The sequence below is a fragment of the Parasteatoda tepidariorum genome, chromosome 9, assembly GCF_043381705.1.
Source record: "Parasteatoda tepidariorum isolate YZ-2023 chromosome 9, CAS_Ptep_4.0, whole genome shotgun sequence".
Classification (NCBI taxonomy): Eukaryota; Metazoa; Arthropoda; class Arachnida; order Araneae; family Theridiidae; genus Parasteatoda; species Parasteatoda tepidariorum.
In genome coordinates, this window is record NC_092212.1 from 41,279,889 (window position 1) to 41,302,457 (window position 22,569).

Sequence of the window (22,569 nt, forward strand, 5' to 3'; positions counted from 1 at the left end):
AGAAAGAAAATCGATCATTTAAGGTTCCCTAACCGAAAAAATTAAGAACTGCTGATTTAACTCATGAACGAAGATGAAAGAAAATCATGATTAGAGGCTTGGTGTGGATTACGTACGTGTACTTGAATAAATTTGCTTTTTCATCGTCATCGATTGTGATGATGTGTTAAAATAAAATATAATTATTGCGCATCCTTCAAAATTAAAGCTAAATAGCTGAATGTTTCGATAAGAAGTTATTTGTGCAAGTCATATTTACTAATTTTGCAGCATAAGAAAATTGCACTTCTCCTTTCCAACAAGCATTTTTAAAATCGTTCTGTAGAAGGAACTAGTAAGTTTGTTTTTATTTCATATGAAAGGAAGAGCGTTTTTCTTTTGTAAAGTAATTTATTTTTCACAAAAAAACTTGAAATCGTACTTTTCATAATACCACTTTTTAGGATTTATTTTTTATGTGTAAATAAGTAAAATAAAAGGCAAAAACTATAAATATGGATTGCTACGTCATCATGGAAGAAAAAACGAAATCCAACAGAACTGTCAATTTGGACAAATATAATTCAACCTCTCTTGTGTGTTTGGATAATCATCTTAACTGTTCTAAATTGTAAGTTTGCATTAATTTGAAAATAATTGTGAAAATAAACTCTCTTATTGTGGAAGTATGTATTAACTTACATACTATGTATTAACTACGTATGTATTAACTTACACTCAAGAAAGTTTTGATGACAAATTCTGTTTCACCTTCATGGGTAATTTACATTTATATATATAAGAGTTCAGGTAATCCAAGAGTAAACCCTGAAGTTTCAAGTGCCGAGAAAATGTTTTCAAAATAGCAAAATATGGCAGGATTACTTCCCTAAAGCGTAATCCTGAGTAATCCAGCTATGATTTGTTTGCATTATGATCTATTTTTAAATTTTTTTTTAAACGTTTTACTCTTTATGGTTTTCTCTAAATTTATTTGAAATCACCTTTTCTATATTTTAAATAACCAATGGTGGTTAAACAGAACTTCCCGGGGAAAATTTCTTCCGCGGTATAATGTTCTCTAAGCCATTTGACTCAAAATGTTTATCAAATATATAGTTTAATTTTTTATCATTATTTTGTATCAATTTAAGTCAAAATAAGTGAAAAATATTATATGTAGCATTTTAATATTTTATGAATTTCAGCGTAAAACGTAGACGTCTTTTTCTGTGTTATCTTCTAAACACTTCCAAACAATAATTTTTTAAATACTCACTTATTTGTAGTTATCCAGTTCTGAGAGAAACAGTCATTCATCAATGAAATTTGTTTAATTTACAAAATCAATTATTGATAAATTTTTGAATATAAATGAAAATTTTTTTCCTTCTAATGACTTTTTTTTGGATTTTATATTTTAATACAAATAAATTTCTAATAATCTAACAGTATTTTTTAGTAACTATTAGACTGATCTGTATAATTTAAAAATTACAAAATATATTTTTGCTTGTAATTAGAGAGTCAAAAAAAAAATAATTGTAAACGAGACATCATTGTTCCATTTGCATCAGAGGGTTAAGAAATATATTAAAAATAAAACTTTCAACTTTCATGCAACGTATAATATTTTGTCGTGTAGAACATTATGTAGCCAAAAAATATTTTGGTGTACATTCCAAAATATTTTAAATTGAGAGAGAAAGAAGAAAAAAAAGATTTTTTTTTTCTTTCGAAAATGATTTGATAAATAGTGGCTATTTAAAATCGATTTCTGATTTTCAAATTTCCAATTTTACCATTTATTATGAAATAATAGCAGACAATTTTAGATACCCACCTTTTTGGGGGTAAGATCGACAGTTGAGCAAATTTTGAAAACTCCTATTTCTAATATATGATCTCATTAAAAGATTATATTACATTATAGATTATAGTACATTAAAAGATTATATTAATTATATAACTCTTATCGTGAGTAAGATAATCAATTTAAGAGAGAGGTATTAGAACAATCAATGCAGATTAGCCTCATGCGGTAAATAAGATATGGATATAACATTTATTTTCATTGTATAGCAACTTGAATAATTTTCTTTTTTGCATAGTCAATTTTGTATTTTTGTCGTCCAAAATTTTTGCTACTTTATAAAAGTTTTTTTTTGGGGGGTTGTTATAATACTATCTAGCAATTTTTAAATACGTTTGAAAAAGTTGTTGTGAAAATTGTATAGGGTAATTGGAAAAATTGAATACTTTTATCGTACCTCTTTTTTTCCCAATTTATTAATTTCGTTGATTTTTTATTCTACGCAATAATTATACAAAATAAACGGTTTTGATATCAAGTAATTATCAAAACGATTTAAATTAGTTTAATATTATACATATCGATTTACTCAAAAGTAATAAACTTTATTTCAAAAATACTGGATCAAAGAAGATAAAATCCTCTAACCAAATATGTGTGATCATGAGGTAGATATACGTTTGAAAATAATTGGAGGTCTTGGGGAAATATAATAATAAGCCACATTTTCAAATTATATTAAAGAGCGTTTTTCTATGTACGGTTTTGGGTGAAAATCTCAATATTTTTCCTTCAGGCAACAAGATGTTTATGTGTATCGTGCTGTCACCTGGCGGAAATTTCTGACACTTGTAAATACTTATCTGAAAACGATAGTAAAGGAGATTTTAATGTAAAAATGTCATCTTTTTGAAAAGTGTAACTTATCAACACATTTGCTCAAGCCCTTCAATTATAAAGGTTTACCTTAAAGGATATTTCTTATGAAAACGTTTTCCTCAAGAGTTTATGATTTTTTTCTTAAAATAAAATACTGAGAGGGCTGTAAAATTAAAAAAAAAAAAATATATATATATATATATATGGTTTTATTGTAAAATAAACGCGATTTTAACTCATAATTGCCTGGGATATATTTTTGTTGTTCGTTCTAGATAAAAAAAAAAATATGACAACTTTTTTCTTGATTCAAGGCATGCTATTAAATGAAAGAAATGAGTGCAATATAATTAAAAAAAAATTTACATGCATTTATAGATAATACATAGGAAATATTCGAAATAATTTCTTTTAATATCTCTTTTTATTCCTTCCAGCAATCATATCGGTCTCAGCGTTTTAAATATTTCCTCCCTTCTTAATAAATTCTCATGGGGCCATTTCTATTGCATGCGATAAATAAATATGTTTTCATAATAAACATTTTCAACGTTTATAGCGACATTTTGAAATAAACCAAAATTCCGCTTATTTTAATCCTTTTCAGCTTAAGTATATATACCAGAAACAAATTCATACTAAGACTAAATATAGCAGAAGGACTGTAAATTTAACAGTTGGACATAAAGGCTAATTTAAGAATATTAGAGTTGAAAGAGGAAAAATCTTCATTTCTCTAATTAAATATTTTAAATATAGTTTTTTATGAGTTATAACGTTCATAATTATTTTAAACTTCATTTATAAAGTTGGGGTTCCGCCGAAATAAGGTTAATTATTCAGGGTTCCGTAGCCAAAGATCATGGATCAAGATTACGAAAGGCACGACTCAGTGTCCAGTTACAATTCCTTACAAAAATATAAATTTCCTTTATAAAAAAATATTTAAATATAAAATATTTAGTGTTCAGCCAAGAAATTTAAGCAGTTATTAAATAAAATAGGTTTAAGCCTTTTTAATCAACATAATTCAGCTGAGTAAAATAATGCTCAATTTTAATGATGAAGCTGAGTAACAATTAAAATCTTATTATGTAAAGCTTACATAATATGAAAACTAGGCTGATTGGGAAAGGCTTATATGTTCAAGAAGGGGATCATAAATCTGTATCCAGCTGTAAGCATAACAGTTTTCTATTAAAAGTAATAGAACTTTCCCATTTCTTATAAAATATAAGTACAAACCCCGCTATAGTGACCTCCCGGATATAGTGAACGAAATGTTCGCTCCCATGCCTTGATACTCACGTATAATGTTATTTTTTGTGGATATAGTGAACCAAAAAAGAGAGGAAGTTGGATATTAAGAACTTTTTTCTGTCTTAGACTCATTTTCTTCTCTTTTTTTTTTTGTAATAATTTTGAAATTTCTACTTCAAAATAAATACATATAACGATTTTTAAAACCATCTATATCATGGAATGTAGCAACAAGCATTTTTTCTTGTTTGCTTCATTATTGAATTGGTTCAGCATTCAAAGAAGCCGCCATCTTCCAGCATCTGGACAAATGCTTAAAGTCAAAGCCGATGAATTCGCTAAGCTAATTGGTGAGACTACTTTTATGTGCTCGAATGGCTGGTTAGACAGGTTTAAAAAGCGGAATAACATAAATTCAGGAAAAATTATTGGAGAAGCGGGAAAAATACTTCCATATCTGAAGTTGAGGATTGCTCATCAGCTAAACATTAATATTTTTTTGCATGCAAGACGAAGAGCAATTAAAAATATAAGTTAACACATTTTTTGTTACTACGTATTATGTTTCAGTCCTTTTTGTATTTCATTTTATTGATCATTGATTGAAATAATGTGTAATAAAAGGGGTGAGTTAGGAACTATTAGTTAAAATTGGTTGCGAAACGGATATAGTGAAGTTCCGGCTATAGTGAACCAAAATTTCGGTCCCCTGAATGTTCACTATAGCGGTGTTTGACTTTATTTACTTTTTTTATTCCCATTGCATTAATAATAAAAAAGTAAAATAGTATTATTTTAATATGCTTTCTGCCTCGCAGCATTCATATTGTAAAAAACAGGCTATTCTGAAGTTCAGTTTCAATACTTTTTTTTAATTTTGTAAATAACATTTTGTCATTAAAACTAAATTTATAAATTAAGTTGTAAAATAAGATTTCCTTATACATTTTGAGTCAATTAGATTTTATGCAAATTTTTTTAAAAATACTTACTGAATACGAAAATATAACTTTGTGACGAGTTAAACACGTCTTTGCACTTGCATTATTTGTTTCAATCTATAAAACCCAGGGTGCTATAGAAAACAGGGTGCCTAGCCAAATCTTTCAACAAAAAATAAGCATCTTTTAAGTACTTTTTAAGCACTCAAAAATATTTTTAAGCACTATATACATTAACAAAATGCAAAATAATTTTCAAAGACTTTACATCATCAGGATAAAATAACTCGTTTCTGGCAAAAAAAAATTTTTTCTTAAATATATTAGCTAACATAAAAAGATCGAAAGATTTTTCAGTTGGATTTCAGAGGGTGGAAAATGAAGCCTGAATTTGAGATTATCTTGCAAAATGCAACAGAGTTGCACAAAGAGTGCTAGAATCTCACCGAACCCAACTCAATAGGCGCACATGAGGACTCGCAAATATTTCATCAAACATGTAAAATGATTGGACCGACGCTACATACAGTACAGATCGACGGTAAGCCGAAATGGATTGTGGTTGAATGAATTGTGAAAACGTTGAATAGAACATTGTGAAAACCACGCTTTTGCATAATACGTGGCGAAAATCGACATGGTAGAGAAAAAAATCTAATTTTCGAAAAGGGAATATTAAGCACTTTTTAAAAACCTCAAATGAAAAAAAGCAACTATAAGGGCTTTTAAAAGACGAAAATCGAAAATAAGCACCTTTAAGTACTTTTTAAAAACGCTACGCACCATGGAAAATTGTAAGTTAAGTTTCATTTCATACTGTATAAATAAAATTTATCGGAGTTAATTTAGAATGCTTTCAATTGCAAATTAATACCGGTGGCATGACATGGTTTCTGTGTAAACAAATTGATAATATTTACAAGGTCGCTATTACAAAAAATTCAAAACAGAAAATTATAATAAGTAGCTTAATAAGTAGCTTAAAATTTTGGGAATGTTTATGTTAGACATTTGGTGCTTTCAATTAAATTTTTCAAAGAGAAAAAAAAATTTCATTAATAAAAATTCTAAACAAAATTAATTTTCATATACTACTAAGGTTTGTGTCAACTGTGTTTTACTATATATAACAGAGAAAAATAAAAGAAACATGACTGACATAATTTTTATTAAAAAAAAAAGAAAAAAGAAAAAAAAAGCACACACACACATACAATGTACTAAAACTCACTCAACTGTTCATAGAGATATGAAAATTTTTAACATCTAACTATAGGTAACCTTCATTCAGATCTTTTTTCAGTATGCACAGTGCGCAAAAAAAATACAAAAGGACTACCCTCAATAACTTTTGATCTAATTATCGGATCTTCGCGTTCTGGGACTCACTCGTAACGGTTCAAGAGGATGACCTAAAATATACTAATTAATTAGTACAGACGATATTTTTAATTAACGAAATCAGACAACAAAAAAAAACGTACTTCTCTGAATAAACATATGTTATCTTCGACGAAGGCGGATTTCTAATCCCCAAAATAAAGGCCGAATCTGGGAAATATGGTTCTCATAGTTTGATCAGGAGAGCGGACCAAAATTTGGACCCCTTAATGTTAATTTTACTTTTTGCGGTTTTCGCCATATCTCGAGAAATTTTAAGCGAATCGAAAAAATTTTGCACACAATTATAAATTTTGTTAATCCGAAGATTATTGTTTCACGCAAAAAATAAATTTTAGTCAGTATTTATTATTTTTCATTTTTTTATTTTATAGTAGTTGAAAAACATTTGAATTGTAAGATATACATTTTTCTATATCATTTGAAGGAATGTAATTTTAAATGACAAAACACAAAATTTCAGCGAAATCGGTCGAATAGTTTCTGAGAATTTGTATCGTGAATAAAATTTAGCAAAGGTTGTATTTTTAAACTTCGATTTCTCAGGAACTATTCATCCGATTTTGCTGAAATTTTGCCGTTTGCCATGTAAAAATGCTATCTTTAATATCATTTAAAGCATTGCATACATTACATTTCAAACAATTTTCGACCAGCATTAAATGTAATTAAAAATGAATATTCACAAACTTTTTTTTTTTTTTGCGTGGAATTATCTGTAGCTAAACAAATTTTATAATTTCGTGTATAAATTTTCCAATTCGTCTAAAAATATTTCAATATATGGCGAAATACACAAAAAGTAAAAGTAACATTAAGGGGTCCAAATTTTAGACTGCACTCTGACCAAACTATATGGACCATATTTCCCAGATTGCTGCTACCTTCTATATATTAGGGGTCAAAAAATCCGAATCAGTCTTAAAAAAGGGTATGTGTATTTAGCAAAAGTACGTTTTTGTGTCTGATTTCGTAACTTAAAATATCGTGTGCACTTATTAGTTAGTATATTTGAAATCACCCCTTCAAACCATTAAGATTGTGCCCTAGAACGTGTAGATCTGACTATTTGATCAATAGTTATTGAGTGTACTCCGTTTTTTACTTTGCGCACTGTACCTTACAAAGCAGTCAGACAAATGTTGATTAGTAGCTTATGTAAATGTTCCGGTACAACATTTCCATGGAAAGCTTGCTCAAATACTTTCACGATAGCTCATTGGGATTATAATCTAGAGGGAAAAAAACACAATTTTTATTAATGCAGTCAAGTGCTATAAATGCAACAAAAGTTGTTCTAATGTTCGTAAATGTAACAGTAATACAGAATACACTTAATTACAAAATGTAATTTATTTTATAAAATTAAGCAATCGATACACTATTTATTGTACATTTCCTTATGTTGCAGTTACTGCTTATTCGGCTTCAAAAAAAAAACAAGCCTTAAAAAAAAGAAAGAAAAAAAACTCTTTTTTAGTTAGCTAGAGAGGAAGAAAAATGAAATGCTAAAGTGAATTGTGCTTTTGGTCTGACAAACCACAAGGCAGGATTTTATTTCCAAAAAGAAAGTGATTTGACTGCCACGTGAGCAATCTGATTTTCAACGACAGTTTCATTAGGTATGGTGAAAAATAAAACAATTAAAACTAATTCATTAAATAATTAGCGAGTTTTAGTCAGCGATAATAACAGTTAAAAAAAAGTAATAGCAACATCAAGATACACGTGAACATTTATTCATTCAACAATTTCTGCCATGTTTAATTATGGGAAAACATTTAACATTCAAAAGCAATGAAAAAAAAGCCACACCAGATTAAGAAAACAATTCTGCGCGACACTCCAATCAAAAAAATTGACTTAATTGATTGATAAACATGTCGGAAAATCTCAACCAGCCCATATATTCCAATTTGACCAGAAACTTTAAACCTTAGTAACTTTTTTAATAATTCCAAAAATATTAAAAATTGTCCTTTTTTCAAAACTTTCGAACTAGTCCTTGTCCTCTTTTCAAAAAAAAAAAAAAAAAAAAAAAAAAAAAAAAAAAAAAATCATTTAACCTTTTTTTTCAAATACAATTTTAAAGTAATATAAAATCATCATATTTCAAAATAAGAGTACGTCAGAATTTTTTTTCATTTAAAGATATGAAATATATAACAAAAATATGGGATATCGTTACGGCTTATTAAGTGATATTATGAGAGTCCGATTTGGATGAGACAATTCTTGAATGTGTTATCTTGTTGAAATGTGTTAAAAGTTACCGACTGCGACTGAAGAAGAGACAGATGAGCACACTAAGTATCCTTAAATTTATTCCGTAATTTTAAAATATTTGATTCAAACGCATCAAATAGTGCGTAAAGAAAAGAACAATGAAATTCAGAAAATGGGGTATGAAATTTTATTTTAATTAAACAGACTTCTTTAACTTTTCTCAACAATCTTATCAGGGATTCAATTTTGATGGTGACAAAAATCATTAAAGCTTATTTCTACAAAACCACACTTTCATTCAAGTCATTGAAACAAAGAAATGTGAAAGAAGAATTCACTCTTAATATTTAATTACTTTCCTCGAAAAAGAAAATTTTTTTTATCCTAAGATACATTCATAGACACCATTTCCTTGTTAGAAGACGAAAAAGTTCAAAGCGTGTTTCTTTTTCCTGAGAAAGTCTGTATTTGTTCATCTTTTCGTTCGTTCCGTCCGTACAGTTTCAAATTTGTTGAGAATGGTGACGTACTTCCTTCTACGTAATTCCGTTCCCAGTGGAATGAAAACGATGCGCTTTTTTCTTGTTTTGTTTATTTTAATTAAATCAAGACAAATCGAGGTGGAAAAAAAAAGCTTTGAGGTAATCTTTTGAATGTGGACGCGGTCAGTTAGAATCATGGGAGATATTGAAGAAACATGTCAACACGCTGTTGAGCGCATGAAGAGTTTTCTACATAGAATCGCATTAGATAATGTTCTGCTTAATAGTTTAGAAAAAAAAAATGAAATGAAAGACAGACGTGGGATAAAGCTAGAAAGCTTAAATTTAAAATGAAAACGATTCTTGAAGAATTAATGGTCACTAAACTAGAAATGGATAACTCAACCATGACTATAAACACTTTAGAAGAAAACTTAAAAATTATAGAAGAAAATTTTTTAACTTTTTTTAAATAACTGTTAAGTTATTGAAAAATGCATTTATTATGTTTCCTTGAAATTTCCCATGATTTTTCGGGAGTTTTATCCTCGTCAAATGCTAGCGCTACTGCGTCCCAACTCCCAGAAGAGATAAGTAGAGGGGATAGTGGTCAATAAAGGTATGTTAACATTTTACTTAAATTTTATTATTTCGTTTAAAATTCCCATATCTATAGTTAGTTTATAACTTATTTTAAGAAGTTACTTTAACTTTCATTTATTATAATGGGTCACCGACGCCTTTCTGAACCTTTTTCAGATCAGAAAAACTATCAATCAAAATCAATGTATCAAAAATGTGCATAGAAATAAAATATGGCGACATAGTCTCAGGGCCGCTGACTAGACTCTGTAGGGGTCAGGGAACTGGTATTGTATCAGAAAGGTTCTGGGTTCGAATCCCGGGCAAAGGCACGGATGTTGTTTCATTCTTTGTACTATCTGTCCCCTTACTGTGGGAGCAACGCTGGTCCAACTCGGATATGGCGCCTTTTCGCTAAGAGAAGTGTATGAGCCCTTTTTAAAGTTTCGTAACGGATTTACGAATTTATCTTTTTTTCTTGACGATTAAATTTTAACTTTAAGCCAGCTATCTCATATTATGAATGCTAATACAATATCTTTTAATGCAGTGCAAGAAGAAACATGATTCATTCAAATAGCTTAAAATTAAATATAAATGTTTTTTATTATTTAAAAAATAATTTTGCCTTCATCTAATATTTTTAAATTCAGTTTTAATAATTAAATTAGAATTTATTTTAAAGAAACAATAAACATATCCTATATGTCAGTTTGCTTTAACTATGCAGCTGCTGTTATAACACGAATGTAAAAAATCTAAAATTGGAATTTTCGGTCAAAAATTAGTTTACTATTTCCGTAATTTAAAAAAAAAAATTATACTTTTCAGTTGGAAAATGAGTTTCAAGAAATTAATAATATCAGTTTATTCTATTTTTGTTTAATGCAACACTAAATTATTATATTACAAAATAAATACAATAGTGCTTTGATTATTTATTCGCTATCGCAACGAACTATAGGGGGCGTTGTTGTATGGGACGAATACCTACGATTTCTATATGACTGTCATTCAGTTACTCTGGAGACGTCTTTAATGTAGCGCGTAGCATTGTAACGTTCCTTCTTTATTGTGGCTCATTAAATTTAAAAAAGAAAAATGTTTGATATTCTTTCGTATGCAAACGAAAACAAAATGGTATCTCTTTTTCTTTTTTTTAGAGAAGGAACATCCAAAACACATCGGAAAAATATTTGTAAATAAACAGAAAAAATATGTATCTTCTTATTGGAGCTAAAACCTAATGCCTGAAATAGTTTTACTAAATTTAATGATATAACATGAAGGGCCTATTTAAACTTTACATTCCATAGTTTTAAGAAACATATTACTTCAAACATTAAAATAAGCAAAAAATATACATAAGCCTCATAATTTTACATAATTTAATTTTGTAAAAAAAGTATTTTGACAACAATTTTTATCAAAAAACTGTAAGTTTCAATAAAAATCATTATTTAGAAACTAAAAAACGNAAAAAAAAAAAAAAAAAAAAAAAAAAAAAAAAAAAAAAAAAAAAAATAGAAAAAGAAGGGAAAAAAAACGGTTCTAAAAATTCCTCACATTAAAATGAAAAATTTAATTTTTTCTTATACATAATCGGACGCAGAAAATCATTCTACAGAAAATTATCATCAAATAAGAAAAAAAATTATTTACAAGTAAACTTTTTTATTTTATAAATTATAACACTTACCTGCTTTATAAATCCGGAGAATTCCAAATGAAATGTTCTTCGTTTGAAAATTTTATTATTAATAATACATACATAGATTATCCCTTCATTACTTTTAGATAACATATCACGCAGCAAAATTTTATAATGGTAAGATCTCGATATGAATTTTAATACGTAGCTTAAAAACAGAATAGCTGAATTCTAGTTGAAATTATTCTTTCAAAACTAAAATATACTTACCAAGAAAACGATAAATATTTATTAATAATCAGCACAAATGATACTATTGCAATTCGGATGATTCTTTATTGTTGTTTTCCGAATTATATAGATACAGAAATATTTATTATTCTATATAACTATTACAGTTCTGTATGTTCTGAATTCACATTTATTCATTGGAATGAAGAAAGCAATGTTGGCTTCACTTTAATTTATAATGAATTGAAGACAGACAAAATCCCCAAATCGGAAGTTATCAGTTTGTTGATAGTAGAAGTTAAACATTTTGAGCAATTTTTCTTCAAATGTCTGGCGTGTTTCTGAATGATTTACCAATGCTCTGGAGAGTTTTTTCAAGTTCTTCGGCCTTTTCCTTAGGGAAATTTTGTTTCTTATTTGCTGCTTAGAAAATGGCGTCTGACTTTGCCAATGATTCTGATGGAACTAAATGATAACTTAATAAATTAATGCCTGATATTCTCAGGCTCCCGCTAGAGGGCGTGCTCAAGTGTTGCGATCACGAATTATATTGCTTTATAGGTATTTCGCCGCTTCTCTTACCAATTTTTTGGAAAGCAAAAAAAAATTCAAAAAAATCAGCATTTTTTTAAAAATTTTATTAATAAATACAAGGAACAAAAGCAAAACGTAATACACAAGTTTTAAGGTGAAATGTTAATTTTTTTAATGTGCAAAAAAAAATTTTATTTAACATTTGTTTACAATCTCGAGCAAATGAATGAAGGTGGTATGAAGGTGATGGCATGTCTTCGGATCATCCTCAGAGATGTTTCCCAGACCGTCGCCAATAGCTGATTGTGCAGCTCTAGTTCGACGTAAATGAACAACAACAACATCAAACTCACCAGAATTGCTTAATAACATTATTATCTTATGAAATACGGCAGATTTGAGCTCAGAAATTATCTAATTTACTTCTTTTATTGAAAACAAAATTTTGAAAGTATCGCCTCACAGAGTAAGCAATTGCAAACTTTCTAACCGGAACTAGAGCAGGTATTCAGCTCGAGATTGTTATTGTTTACATTTATATTGAAAACACCATCCATAGCACCATTTGTGCTAAGCTTTATATGACATTGTTTTTACGCCAGTAGTAAGATAAACCAAAATATTATGGTAAGCCTGAAAAATGTATTTCGTTGCCACCGGAAAATAGACACTTCATTTCCTGTTGCGGGTTCTTACAATCTACGTCTTTACTTCCAGTTTCCCAATATTGATGTTTATCTTCAAACTTCCATTCAGAGTCTTGCCATTTATCCTCAAGACATGTTCATTAAAACTATTTGGTTTGCCTAACATTTGTAAGTTATTTTTAAAAGAATCTTTTGCTTCTTTTTAGGCGTAAGTTTTGCAAAATATTTTTCGTATTATGCATGTTTTAAAAGCATATTTGTGCGGAGAAGCTTTTAAATTTATGTTATTTGGCGCATTTTTAATTACCTTCTTTGACATTGTATTAATAACAATAATCAAAGGAAACTTATCTTAAAATAAGGTCACAAAACAATGAATGTGGATGATGTTAAACTTTTTTGTGCAATCCTGCTATAATAATGCTTGTAATTTAGTTGAGAGTTTCTTTAAAAAAAAGTTAGATACAATTTCTGCAAGGCAAGAACTATTTTCATAACTAGATCTTTATTATTTTATTTTACCATAACCTTCTCTTCGTATATATTTTTTTATGTAGTTTAATAACTTGTCCCTTGTGTCTAGCATAAAATTCTTATCCCTTAATAACCTGACATGGCTAAAATAGTCTGAGTATGCAATTTAATTGTGTTGGTAGCCATTGAGGGTTGACTTAATTTAGTGTTAATATTATCAGAGTCAAATGAGCATACACTATTCCTAGATTTTTAAATTCTAAACGTGAGCTCATTTAGTTTTACTCAAATCTCTTGTCATTATTAAATTAAATCTGAAACAATTTTATATCATTGATGTAATTATTTCTGTAATTGAACCAATGTAATCTCATCTATGTTTCCAACAATATCAAAATTAGCATTTGTGAGGAAATTTTTCTAAATTATCTTATCACATTTTTATTTTGCTTGAAAAATGAATACTTGTAAGAAAAGATGAGAAATGAGATTTTTTAAAAATTTGCCTATAGCTGTAGTAATCGATTATTTAAGAATTTCAAAATCATTGGTAATTATAAATAAGTATAATTTTAAGCAGAGATACCATTAATACTGATTGGCAATTGCTTGCAGCTATTTAATCCTGATTGAAGGTGTAATTTTAATTATTTATCATCATAATTACATGTAATTTCAAAAACAAGCAATCATAATTATAATTCTGATTATGGAAAAATTATTACTGTGTAATCAATAAAATTTCTACCACCTATGTTGTAAACTGAGCAGTGTTAGGTTTTTAACATGACACATCAAAAATTCATAAACTGTCAAAAACCTAGAGCAAGTTTCTTTTTTGTCATTGGGGATATTTTATAAGATATTAAATCATGCATAATCCTTACTTTATATGCTATTATAATTATGATTTATATTATATACCACACAAAAAACATTGCCAAAATTATTGAAATTCTTCTTCTTCTAAAAGCATGGTACTCTTAATAATTTAAGATCTATATTATTTGCTATATTATAATTATTATTTGGTTTATATCGGAGATAATAACCATGAGTTGTTAATGATTATCATTCTAAATATTGATATTTTCTTTTATGTTAAAATTTAGACAGATTTTTAATATTAAGTAAAATTAAAGTGGTTTCCAATAATTGCATGATCAGAACTTATTATTATACATTATTTTTTATTCTCAATATTTGATGTTATTAATTATATGCGGGGTAGCGCATGATATGTCTGATTGCATGAATGAGGTTTTTGGGGGAAATCTGACGGTCCTGTAAAAATTTTTGGTCTAAGAAAATTTCTAAAAAGTGTAGCTTTGTAAAATTTTTCCTTGTTACCAAATACATGTATCAATTTGTGCATTTATTAGTATGAATTCTATTAAGTTTATAAGTGGGGCCTAAAATTTAATTAAATTATTACTATTTCAATATATTTTGATGTATGCCTGTTTATTCAAGAACTGTATGAAGTCAAATGAATTTTTTTTTGTTTTGTTATATAAACTTCATTTTCAAAAAAGAGATATTAGGCTATGATAATTTTCTGCACTTCTGCTTATGTGTACATTAATCATGACAATAATATTATGACCGTGATTAGTGAACTCATTATAAATTACGAAAAATATAAATATTTGTTTAAATGATTTAATAATTTTTTCTATCAATTGATTCAAGGGTTTAATTAAATGACTAGCAATATTTATTACAGTTATTAGAATAAATTTCCTAACTAAATGTTATTTTAATTATATTAGTTTAAGTACGTTCGCATTCTACTCTAAGCAGCTCAGCATCAATTGAAAAAATAGTTTCAAATTTCAGTTTTATTCATACAAATCTAAAACAAATTTGGAGTACTGAGGATTTCAAAACAATTTTTTTGTAATCGCATGCCTCATGCCTGAGGGAAAGGAGGAGTTATAATGAAAGTAAATGAAAATTGATTTATTACATATTATGAATGAGAGTATTGTTCAGAGTTTTTTTTTTATAAGCTGAATGCTTTTGTATTTTCATTTTCAATAATTAAAGTAACAGATTGTATAAATTGCAATTTTACACATTTTTATTTATAATTATCTAATATTTTCTACTCCAAAATTTGGGATTTTGACAGTAATTGTCCAAAAAGTTGAATATCAAAATAATTCAAGAACATTATTGCTTGATCATTTGTAATTTTATATGTAAGTATGTTTATTTATAAATACTTATTTATAATAGATAATTATTCTACGAGAATTTTGGGTTTTGGCAATTATGCGAAACTATATCAAAAAGGAATTTTTGACATAACCTGGTTAAAACTATCAATAATCTAAAACTTGCTAACCCTGAAACTGAGGGATAAACTTTTCCTCATGGGTTTTGGTATGAAAAAAAGTAAGTATCAGGAAAAGTTATTCTTTAAATCAGATTTCGATTAATAACAAATTTATGCTAAACCTGAAATCTGTCACTGAATGCTCATTAAAAAATTTATTATGTTGCTGAATAAGAATACGTCTAAAATATTCTAGAACCATTCATAGAGGTGATTCAAATTTTACGTAAGCATATTATTGACAATTTTGGGCTCTCTCATAAGCAAAAATAAGCAACCCACTACCTTTCAGGTTTTGCTTTAAATTAGATTATAGTAATTTTGTTTTAGATTCAATTCCAATAAAAAGATGTAACGGTGCATTAGACAAAGTTTGTGTTTTAATTCTTTTTATAAAATTTTGAGCAGAATATTTTTTAAGAAATTTGTGTTAACTAGGAGTGCCCTACCTTTTTAAGTCTAGAGCCACAACAGGTTGTCTGAAGAAAGACACCACACATATTTAGACCTGTTGATGGCAAATATGGTAACATTTATCTAAACATTACTGTTCTAAGTGGTATTTTTTTTAATTATCAATAAGCTTGCTTGCATAAAATTAAATGCTCTTAACTATTAGAATTTGTTTTAAAAAAAACTTATGCTTTTTTTTTAAATTTTTTTCTTCCCTCTACAAAAATAGATTTATCAAAAAAATATATAAATATTCTGGCCTGATTTAGCAATGAGGGGGGGGGGGTGCTCTAGGCACAGTTCCTAGGAACTGTCAGGGGCTCCATGGTCGTTACTTTAAACAAATTTACTTAATTGTTTTATTATGAAGTGTTTTCAAATTATTTATAGCATAAGTAAACTACTATAGATTATTAAATTTGAACTTATGTTTATTTCAATCTTTCTTAACTCAAATTCTAATAGACAATTCTTAAGGAAAAACACAAAAATAAATTATTTATAACATTAAGGGGGCCCTAGCCCCGGGGAACCTCTCAAGCCTTATGATAAATCTGATAGTGTTAACATGAAGTGTGAAAACAAAGTTTTTTTTTTTTTAGGTATCACACATAACAAAAGTTACTTTTAAAATAAATTCAACAAAGTACTACCACTCTCACTGAATGAAAGTATTAAAAAAAAATTTTTTATTCATATTTTAATATTAGGGAGACTGGAAAGTAATGTCGTTTCGGCGCATTGAATATTCGTTAGTCTTTAAAACCAATTCCTTTTTTTTTTTTTTTTTTTAATCTATTTAGATTCATTTTCAATCCGGCATTGAAAAGTTGTTGCTAACAACGGTGAATGCATTGATTAAAAATAAAATCTTGATATCAACTATCAAATGCACAGAAACGGCATCACTTTCCGCTCCCTCTAATATATTTCATTCGATGAAAAGTTACAAGGTTTAAACGAAAACCAAAAATTAAAACGAAACCGTTTTATAGATCAAAATAGGTACAATATTTATTTGGTAATATGCTTCAGCACATATTATTTTTAATTATTATATGTTTTACAATTTTAATGAATGTTAAACGGTAAAAGTTTTCTTTTTTTTCCCTAAAAAAATTACTTAAGCAACAAAAAATTGAACAAACTTACTAACAGTAAGCATGTTATTCTCAACTTTTCACGTTGACGTAAAATTGTATTATAATTAGGGATGTTACGAATATTTGACCACTATTCGGTATTCAGCCATTTCGCCGAAAATTCGATTGTCTGTATGTTCGGTCAAGTGTTTTCAGTCTTTGACAATTTTTTGTGTTGGAATTTGTATAAATTTAAAGAAAGAATGATTTAAAATCGTATTTTTAACTAAACATTCAAGTTCTAGAATTCATGTATTTGCACACGGCTTCTGAGAGAAGAATAACAAACAAACAAAAAAAAATGAAGAATTGAAACTAATTTACTTTAAACTGTACCTTAAGTTTTTGTACTGCTTTTTTTAACCTACAATTTTTTCCGCAATTTTTGCTTTAAGAATTGAGAACGATTGTTTTTTTTCTTCTTCGTTCCATTTTTACAGTTTTGGTTAGAGCGACATTTTAACGAAGCGTTTTTGATATTCTTTATTCGTTTATCAATTTTTTCCTGTACGGTAATATAGATCAGCAGTTCCTTTTGTTTTAGGATGCTGAACCCTAAATGATCAAGCTTCTTTTGGCGGAACTCTGGCAATATAAAACAAAAGTCATTAGCAGCTAAGAATAAAAAAATGAATATACATGTACATATACTAATTATTTTGAACATTTAGTATGAAGACGGAAATATTTTACTTTATGAATTTGTATGCTTTTATGCTGAAAATGATATAAATCAGCTAAATTAAAATTTAAAAAAAAGGAAGAAAACAAACTAATAAACGGTGAGTATAGAAACGTCACACTTTTATGTTGATTTTAGCTACTTTATTTTGAATTGAAAAACTTGATACGTATGTAATTTTTCATATATGCATATTTCAAAACAATGTTTCATTATTATTTTTTTAAATTTTGTTACTTTTAATTTTGGAAATACATAAATTTCATATAAACTGAAATACAAAATAAACTATGGATTACTGATTGGACATTAAAATAATTATTACTACTTAAAAAAAATCCCGAAACTCGTAATCCTTGTGATCCTTCCCCGAAACCCATTTTGGGAACTGCTGATACAGATAACCGAAAACAAAGAATACTTATTTTCAATGTTAAAGTTTTGTTTGTTAGAAATCAATTGTTTTTTTCCTTCTATTTATCGTACATTTTTTTATTAACTTTTCTTTTAATCAGCTTTTTTATTATGACTCAGCATTTTTTAAAGAGCGTTTCTAATGAACTTTATTCTTTAATAGCAACTTTTTCGAGAAATACGGCAATGTGAAAAGTTAAACACTGTTTTTGCATCCAGTTGTACTGGAGATTTCTTCAGTGTTGCATAGTAACATTCCTTCTTTATTGTGGTTTATTAAATTTAAAGAAGAAAAATTTGATATTCTTTCTAATGCAAGCGAATATAAAATGGAATTGCTTTTTTTTTAGAGAAGGAACATCCAAAACACATCGGTAAAACATTAGTAAATAAACAGAAAAAAAATATGTATCTTATCTTCTTATTAGAGTTAAAATCTAATGTCTACGAAATCGCTATATTAAATTTAATGATCTATCATGAAAGGTCTGAACTTTACATTCCAAACTTTTCTAAATCATATTACTTCAAGCATTAAAATATGCAAAAAGTATACAGAAGCACATAATGTTATATCATTACATTTTATAAAAAAGTTTTTGACAACAATTTTTATCAGAAATTTAAAGTTTCAATAAAAAATCATTATTTATAAACTAAAAAACGTAAAATAAAGAATGCTTACGATAAAAAAAAATTAAAAAATTCCTCATATTGAAATAAAAAATTTTCATATTGTTTTCATTTTTTTAGTCTTAAAGTTCCTAATCAGACCTAGAAAACCATTCCGTAGAGAACTATAATTTAATTAGAAAGAAAATTATTTACAAGTAAATTTTTTATTATAAAAATCGGAATACTTACCCGCTTTATAAATCCGGAGAATTCCAAAATGAAATGTTCTTAGTATGAAACTTTTATTCTCAAATAATATATATACACAGATTATTCCATCATTACTTTAAGATGATATACCACACAATAAAATTTTATAATTGTAAGATCTCTATATAAATTTCAATATGCAACTTAAAAACGGAATAGCCGATTTCCAGTTGAAATTAATCATTTAAATTAAAAAAATACTTAACAAGAAAACGATAGAAATTTATTAATAATCAGCAAATATTATACCATTTCAAGTAATCCGGATGATTCTTTATTGTTGTTTTTCGAATTATATAGATACAGAAATATATACTATTCTATAAAGAAGAATATTCTAAAACTTGCATTTCTGCACGTTCTGAAATCATATTAGTCATTGGAATGAAGTAATGTTGACTTCACTTTAATTTATAATGAATTGAAAACAAAAAAATGTATTTTACCGTAATACACACATCTGTAACAGCAAGCTATCATGAAATCGGAAGCTAAAAAGGAAATGTCAAGAAATGGTTCTGCAATGCAAATGTTGGGCACGTTCTGTTTCGGAATCAGCTTTAAAATTTTCGTTTGAGAATTAAGATTTATTTATTTATATTTTTGTTTCGCTTTTGTACATAATCGTTTGTTTTTATGATCTATATTTCTTTAAAAAGCGTTATTTTTTGGATAGTTTTTTCCGAGAAATATTTTTAGCATGGAAGTAGCTATTCAGCCAAATCACATTTCGTTACATTCCTAATTAATATATGAACTTTAAATACCTCATGGAAAGACAGCACTAACTGAACCTGAAAACTAACATTCGCCACGTGGCTAATCAACAGGAAAAGTGGCGGCTTAAATTAACGACCGCTCACTTCCCCCCCTTTTTTTTTTCTTCCATTAAAATGCTCAAATGTCTCAATTCAAAATTTTGTTCCTTCGGAATTCATGAATTTGTGATGGAAAGATTCGTGTGAAAGGAGAAATCTTTTTCAAATCATATATTTCAAGGTTGTTATGTATATATATTAAATGTATTTTTCCTCTCCAAATGTTTTTGAATAAATTTCTTTAAACTCCAGTATGTTAAACTAAATTTTGTCACAGATTTGTTATTTTTATTGTTTAACTTTTTATCGCCATAGAGTATTTCTAATATGAATTTTTATTAAAAAAGTAATCTAAACCAAGCAAAAAAGAAAAGTGCTAAAAAAATGGGCTATTAAATGAAAAGGATCTATCGATATCGGTCACCGACTCTAAGGTCCTATCTATATCGGTTTGAGTGAAAAGTTGCAGCTAAGTTATTTTATTTTACAACCGTCGTTGAACAGCTGACCAATTTTTGGGTTTACGACTACAAATGTTCAACTACGTCGCCTTGTAATTTTGAACCCAATACAGAAGACAAGGGAACTCCTGGATCAAGTATTGCGAGAAATTTACCTCCGTGAGGGACTTTTTGATGGAACTAACCGCATTTGCGTTACATGGGGAGGGAGACCACGAGAACATCCCACGGTTAGCCTGACGGCAAGGGGACTCGAGCACAGGATCCGTCAACCTCTGAGGATTTTTCACGTCAGCACTGTGGTCGGGAAGATGCGAAATTCATATCGACCAGCCAACGCTGGGATTCAAACCCGGTTCACCTCATTGGAAGCCGAACGCTCAATCCCCTGAGCCATCGCGGCTCGCTACTAAGTTATCTTTTTTTTTTTTTTACAACCGTCGTTAAACAGCCGACCCAATTTTTGGTTTTACGACTACTAATGTTTAACTCCGTAGCCTTGTTATTTTAACGTAATCCAGAAGACTAGGGAACTCCTGGATCAAGTATTGGGAGAAATTTAGCCTTCGTGGAGGAATTTTTCGATGGAACTAACCCGCATTTGTGTTACACGGAGAGGAAGACCACGAAAACCTCCCACGGTTAGCTTGATGGCAAGGGGACTCTGACCCATGATCCGTCTACCCCTGAGGAGCCATCGCGGCTCGCTACTAAGTTATTAGAGTTTACCGGTCACTGGCTACTAACTGAGCGTCAGCGCTAACTCTCAATAAAACGATGGGTAAAATCTTAGTATACGTTACACACTTGGGGCGATTTTGAAGAATGTCGCCACCACAGAAATGACGTTTTTACGATTGTCGCCAAAAATTTGCGTTGGAAAAACATAGAAGAAAACCTGGAAATGGCAAATATATACCGGGCAGTGGCACTTAATCTTAAAAAAACAGTGTAGAGAATACCGGGCTAATTCATACCGGGCAGTGCAGCACTTAACCTTAAAAAAACATGAGTGTAAGATATACAGGGCAATTGTATGCCCGGAAGTGGCACCAAAAAGAACATAACCATTAAAGAAACTCAACATATAGCAATATATAGACTCAAAACTATTAACGACGCTAAACAAGCTGATAAAAAAGATGCAATAATAATCATTTTGAAGTTACTCACCTTTAAAATGTGTATACTATTACATTTATTCAAAGTACCTTGAAATTTATCGTCGTTTAATTTTTTATCTTTAAGTCATCGTTTTGGAAACGGACAACAATAAAAAATTGACTTCACTATAATATGGACTCTTTTCATCCACAACAAATCTTCTCAACAAAATAAAACACATCTCTCTTCAACAAAAATAAAACACCAATAAAACATTCATTGCGTGAGAGCTCATCTCCACCTGCCAGGGCCGGATTTACGTATAAGCCAAATAAGCTGTAGCTTGGGGCCCCGAGATGGCAAGGGCCCCCAGATCTAACTTTTTCCTTCTTTTTTTAAAGTTTTATTCGGAGCTGGAGTCCTCTGAAGCCTAAAATAATTTTTTTTTTCTTTATTACATTGGCGAATGCTTTTCAAAATCTACTAGAAGTGTTTACAAGTATAAAATAATTGTTACTTTTTTAACCAAAAGAGCAATAAAAAGGCCTTTTGACCTTGAAAATATCCTGTAGCTTTCGTAGCTACCAGTGATGGGAGTAGTCCATGGATCCTTAAAAGCGGTACTCCATGGAGTAGTCAAATAGCCGCCTCAATTTATACTGTAGGAAATGTTTTCAGCTTCTTTAAATTGCTGTGGGCTCTTTTGTCCACCGAAACACCCTTTTGTCTGAATTCTGGGCAAAAAATTTCTAGGGCTGTGGGAGAATCTTGTTTAGGGTCACTCTGTTTCGTTCGAGATTTCCGTTGTGTCTCATAGTCGTTAAGGAGCTTCTCGTTTAATTTTAACTTTTCTTTTTTGCAAAATATATGTTTTCCAATTTATTACAAAAGCTTTTTTTCCTTTTAATTATCCTAAATGTTTTAACTAGCTTAATTGTTTAATTTACTTAATTATTGTAATTGATTTTAATTTGTTATTTTCCAAATTAATCGTACATGAATCCGTGAACTCCTTTCTTTATTTATTTAAATGGTGGGCCACTATTCAATTCCCTCTTTGACAGGCCTATCTGCCAAAATTCTTGATTTGGTTTATTTTGGATGAAATTGAGATAACAGATGTGGTTTTACTTTAATTTTACTTACTGCTAATAGACAGAAGCAACATG

General features: G+C 28.7%; 1 protein-coding gene across 5 annotated transcripts in view; it reads left to right on the forward strand.

Annotated features, from left to right (window-relative positions):
- The first annotated feature begins 147 nt into the window (after window positions 1-147).
- Window positions 148-22,569, forward strand: part of LOC107452834 (androgen-induced gene 1 protein) — a 39,555-nt gene continuing 17,133 nt past the window's right edge. The window contains exon 1 of one of the 5 annotated variants that reach the window (XM_016069443.4): window positions 148-334. Coding sequence is in view for 1 of the 5 variants with exons in the window: in XM_043044792.2 (XP_042900726.1) it covers window positions 495-610 (116 nt within the window). In the remaining 4 variants the exon portion in view is untranslated. Of the gene's footprint in view, window positions 335-479; window positions 611-9,164; window positions 9,601-12,696; window positions 12,835-22,569 lie in introns of those variants that run through there. The other 4 variants (XM_043044792.2, XM_016069442.4, XM_016069441.3 and 1 more) reach the window with 4 other exon arrangements.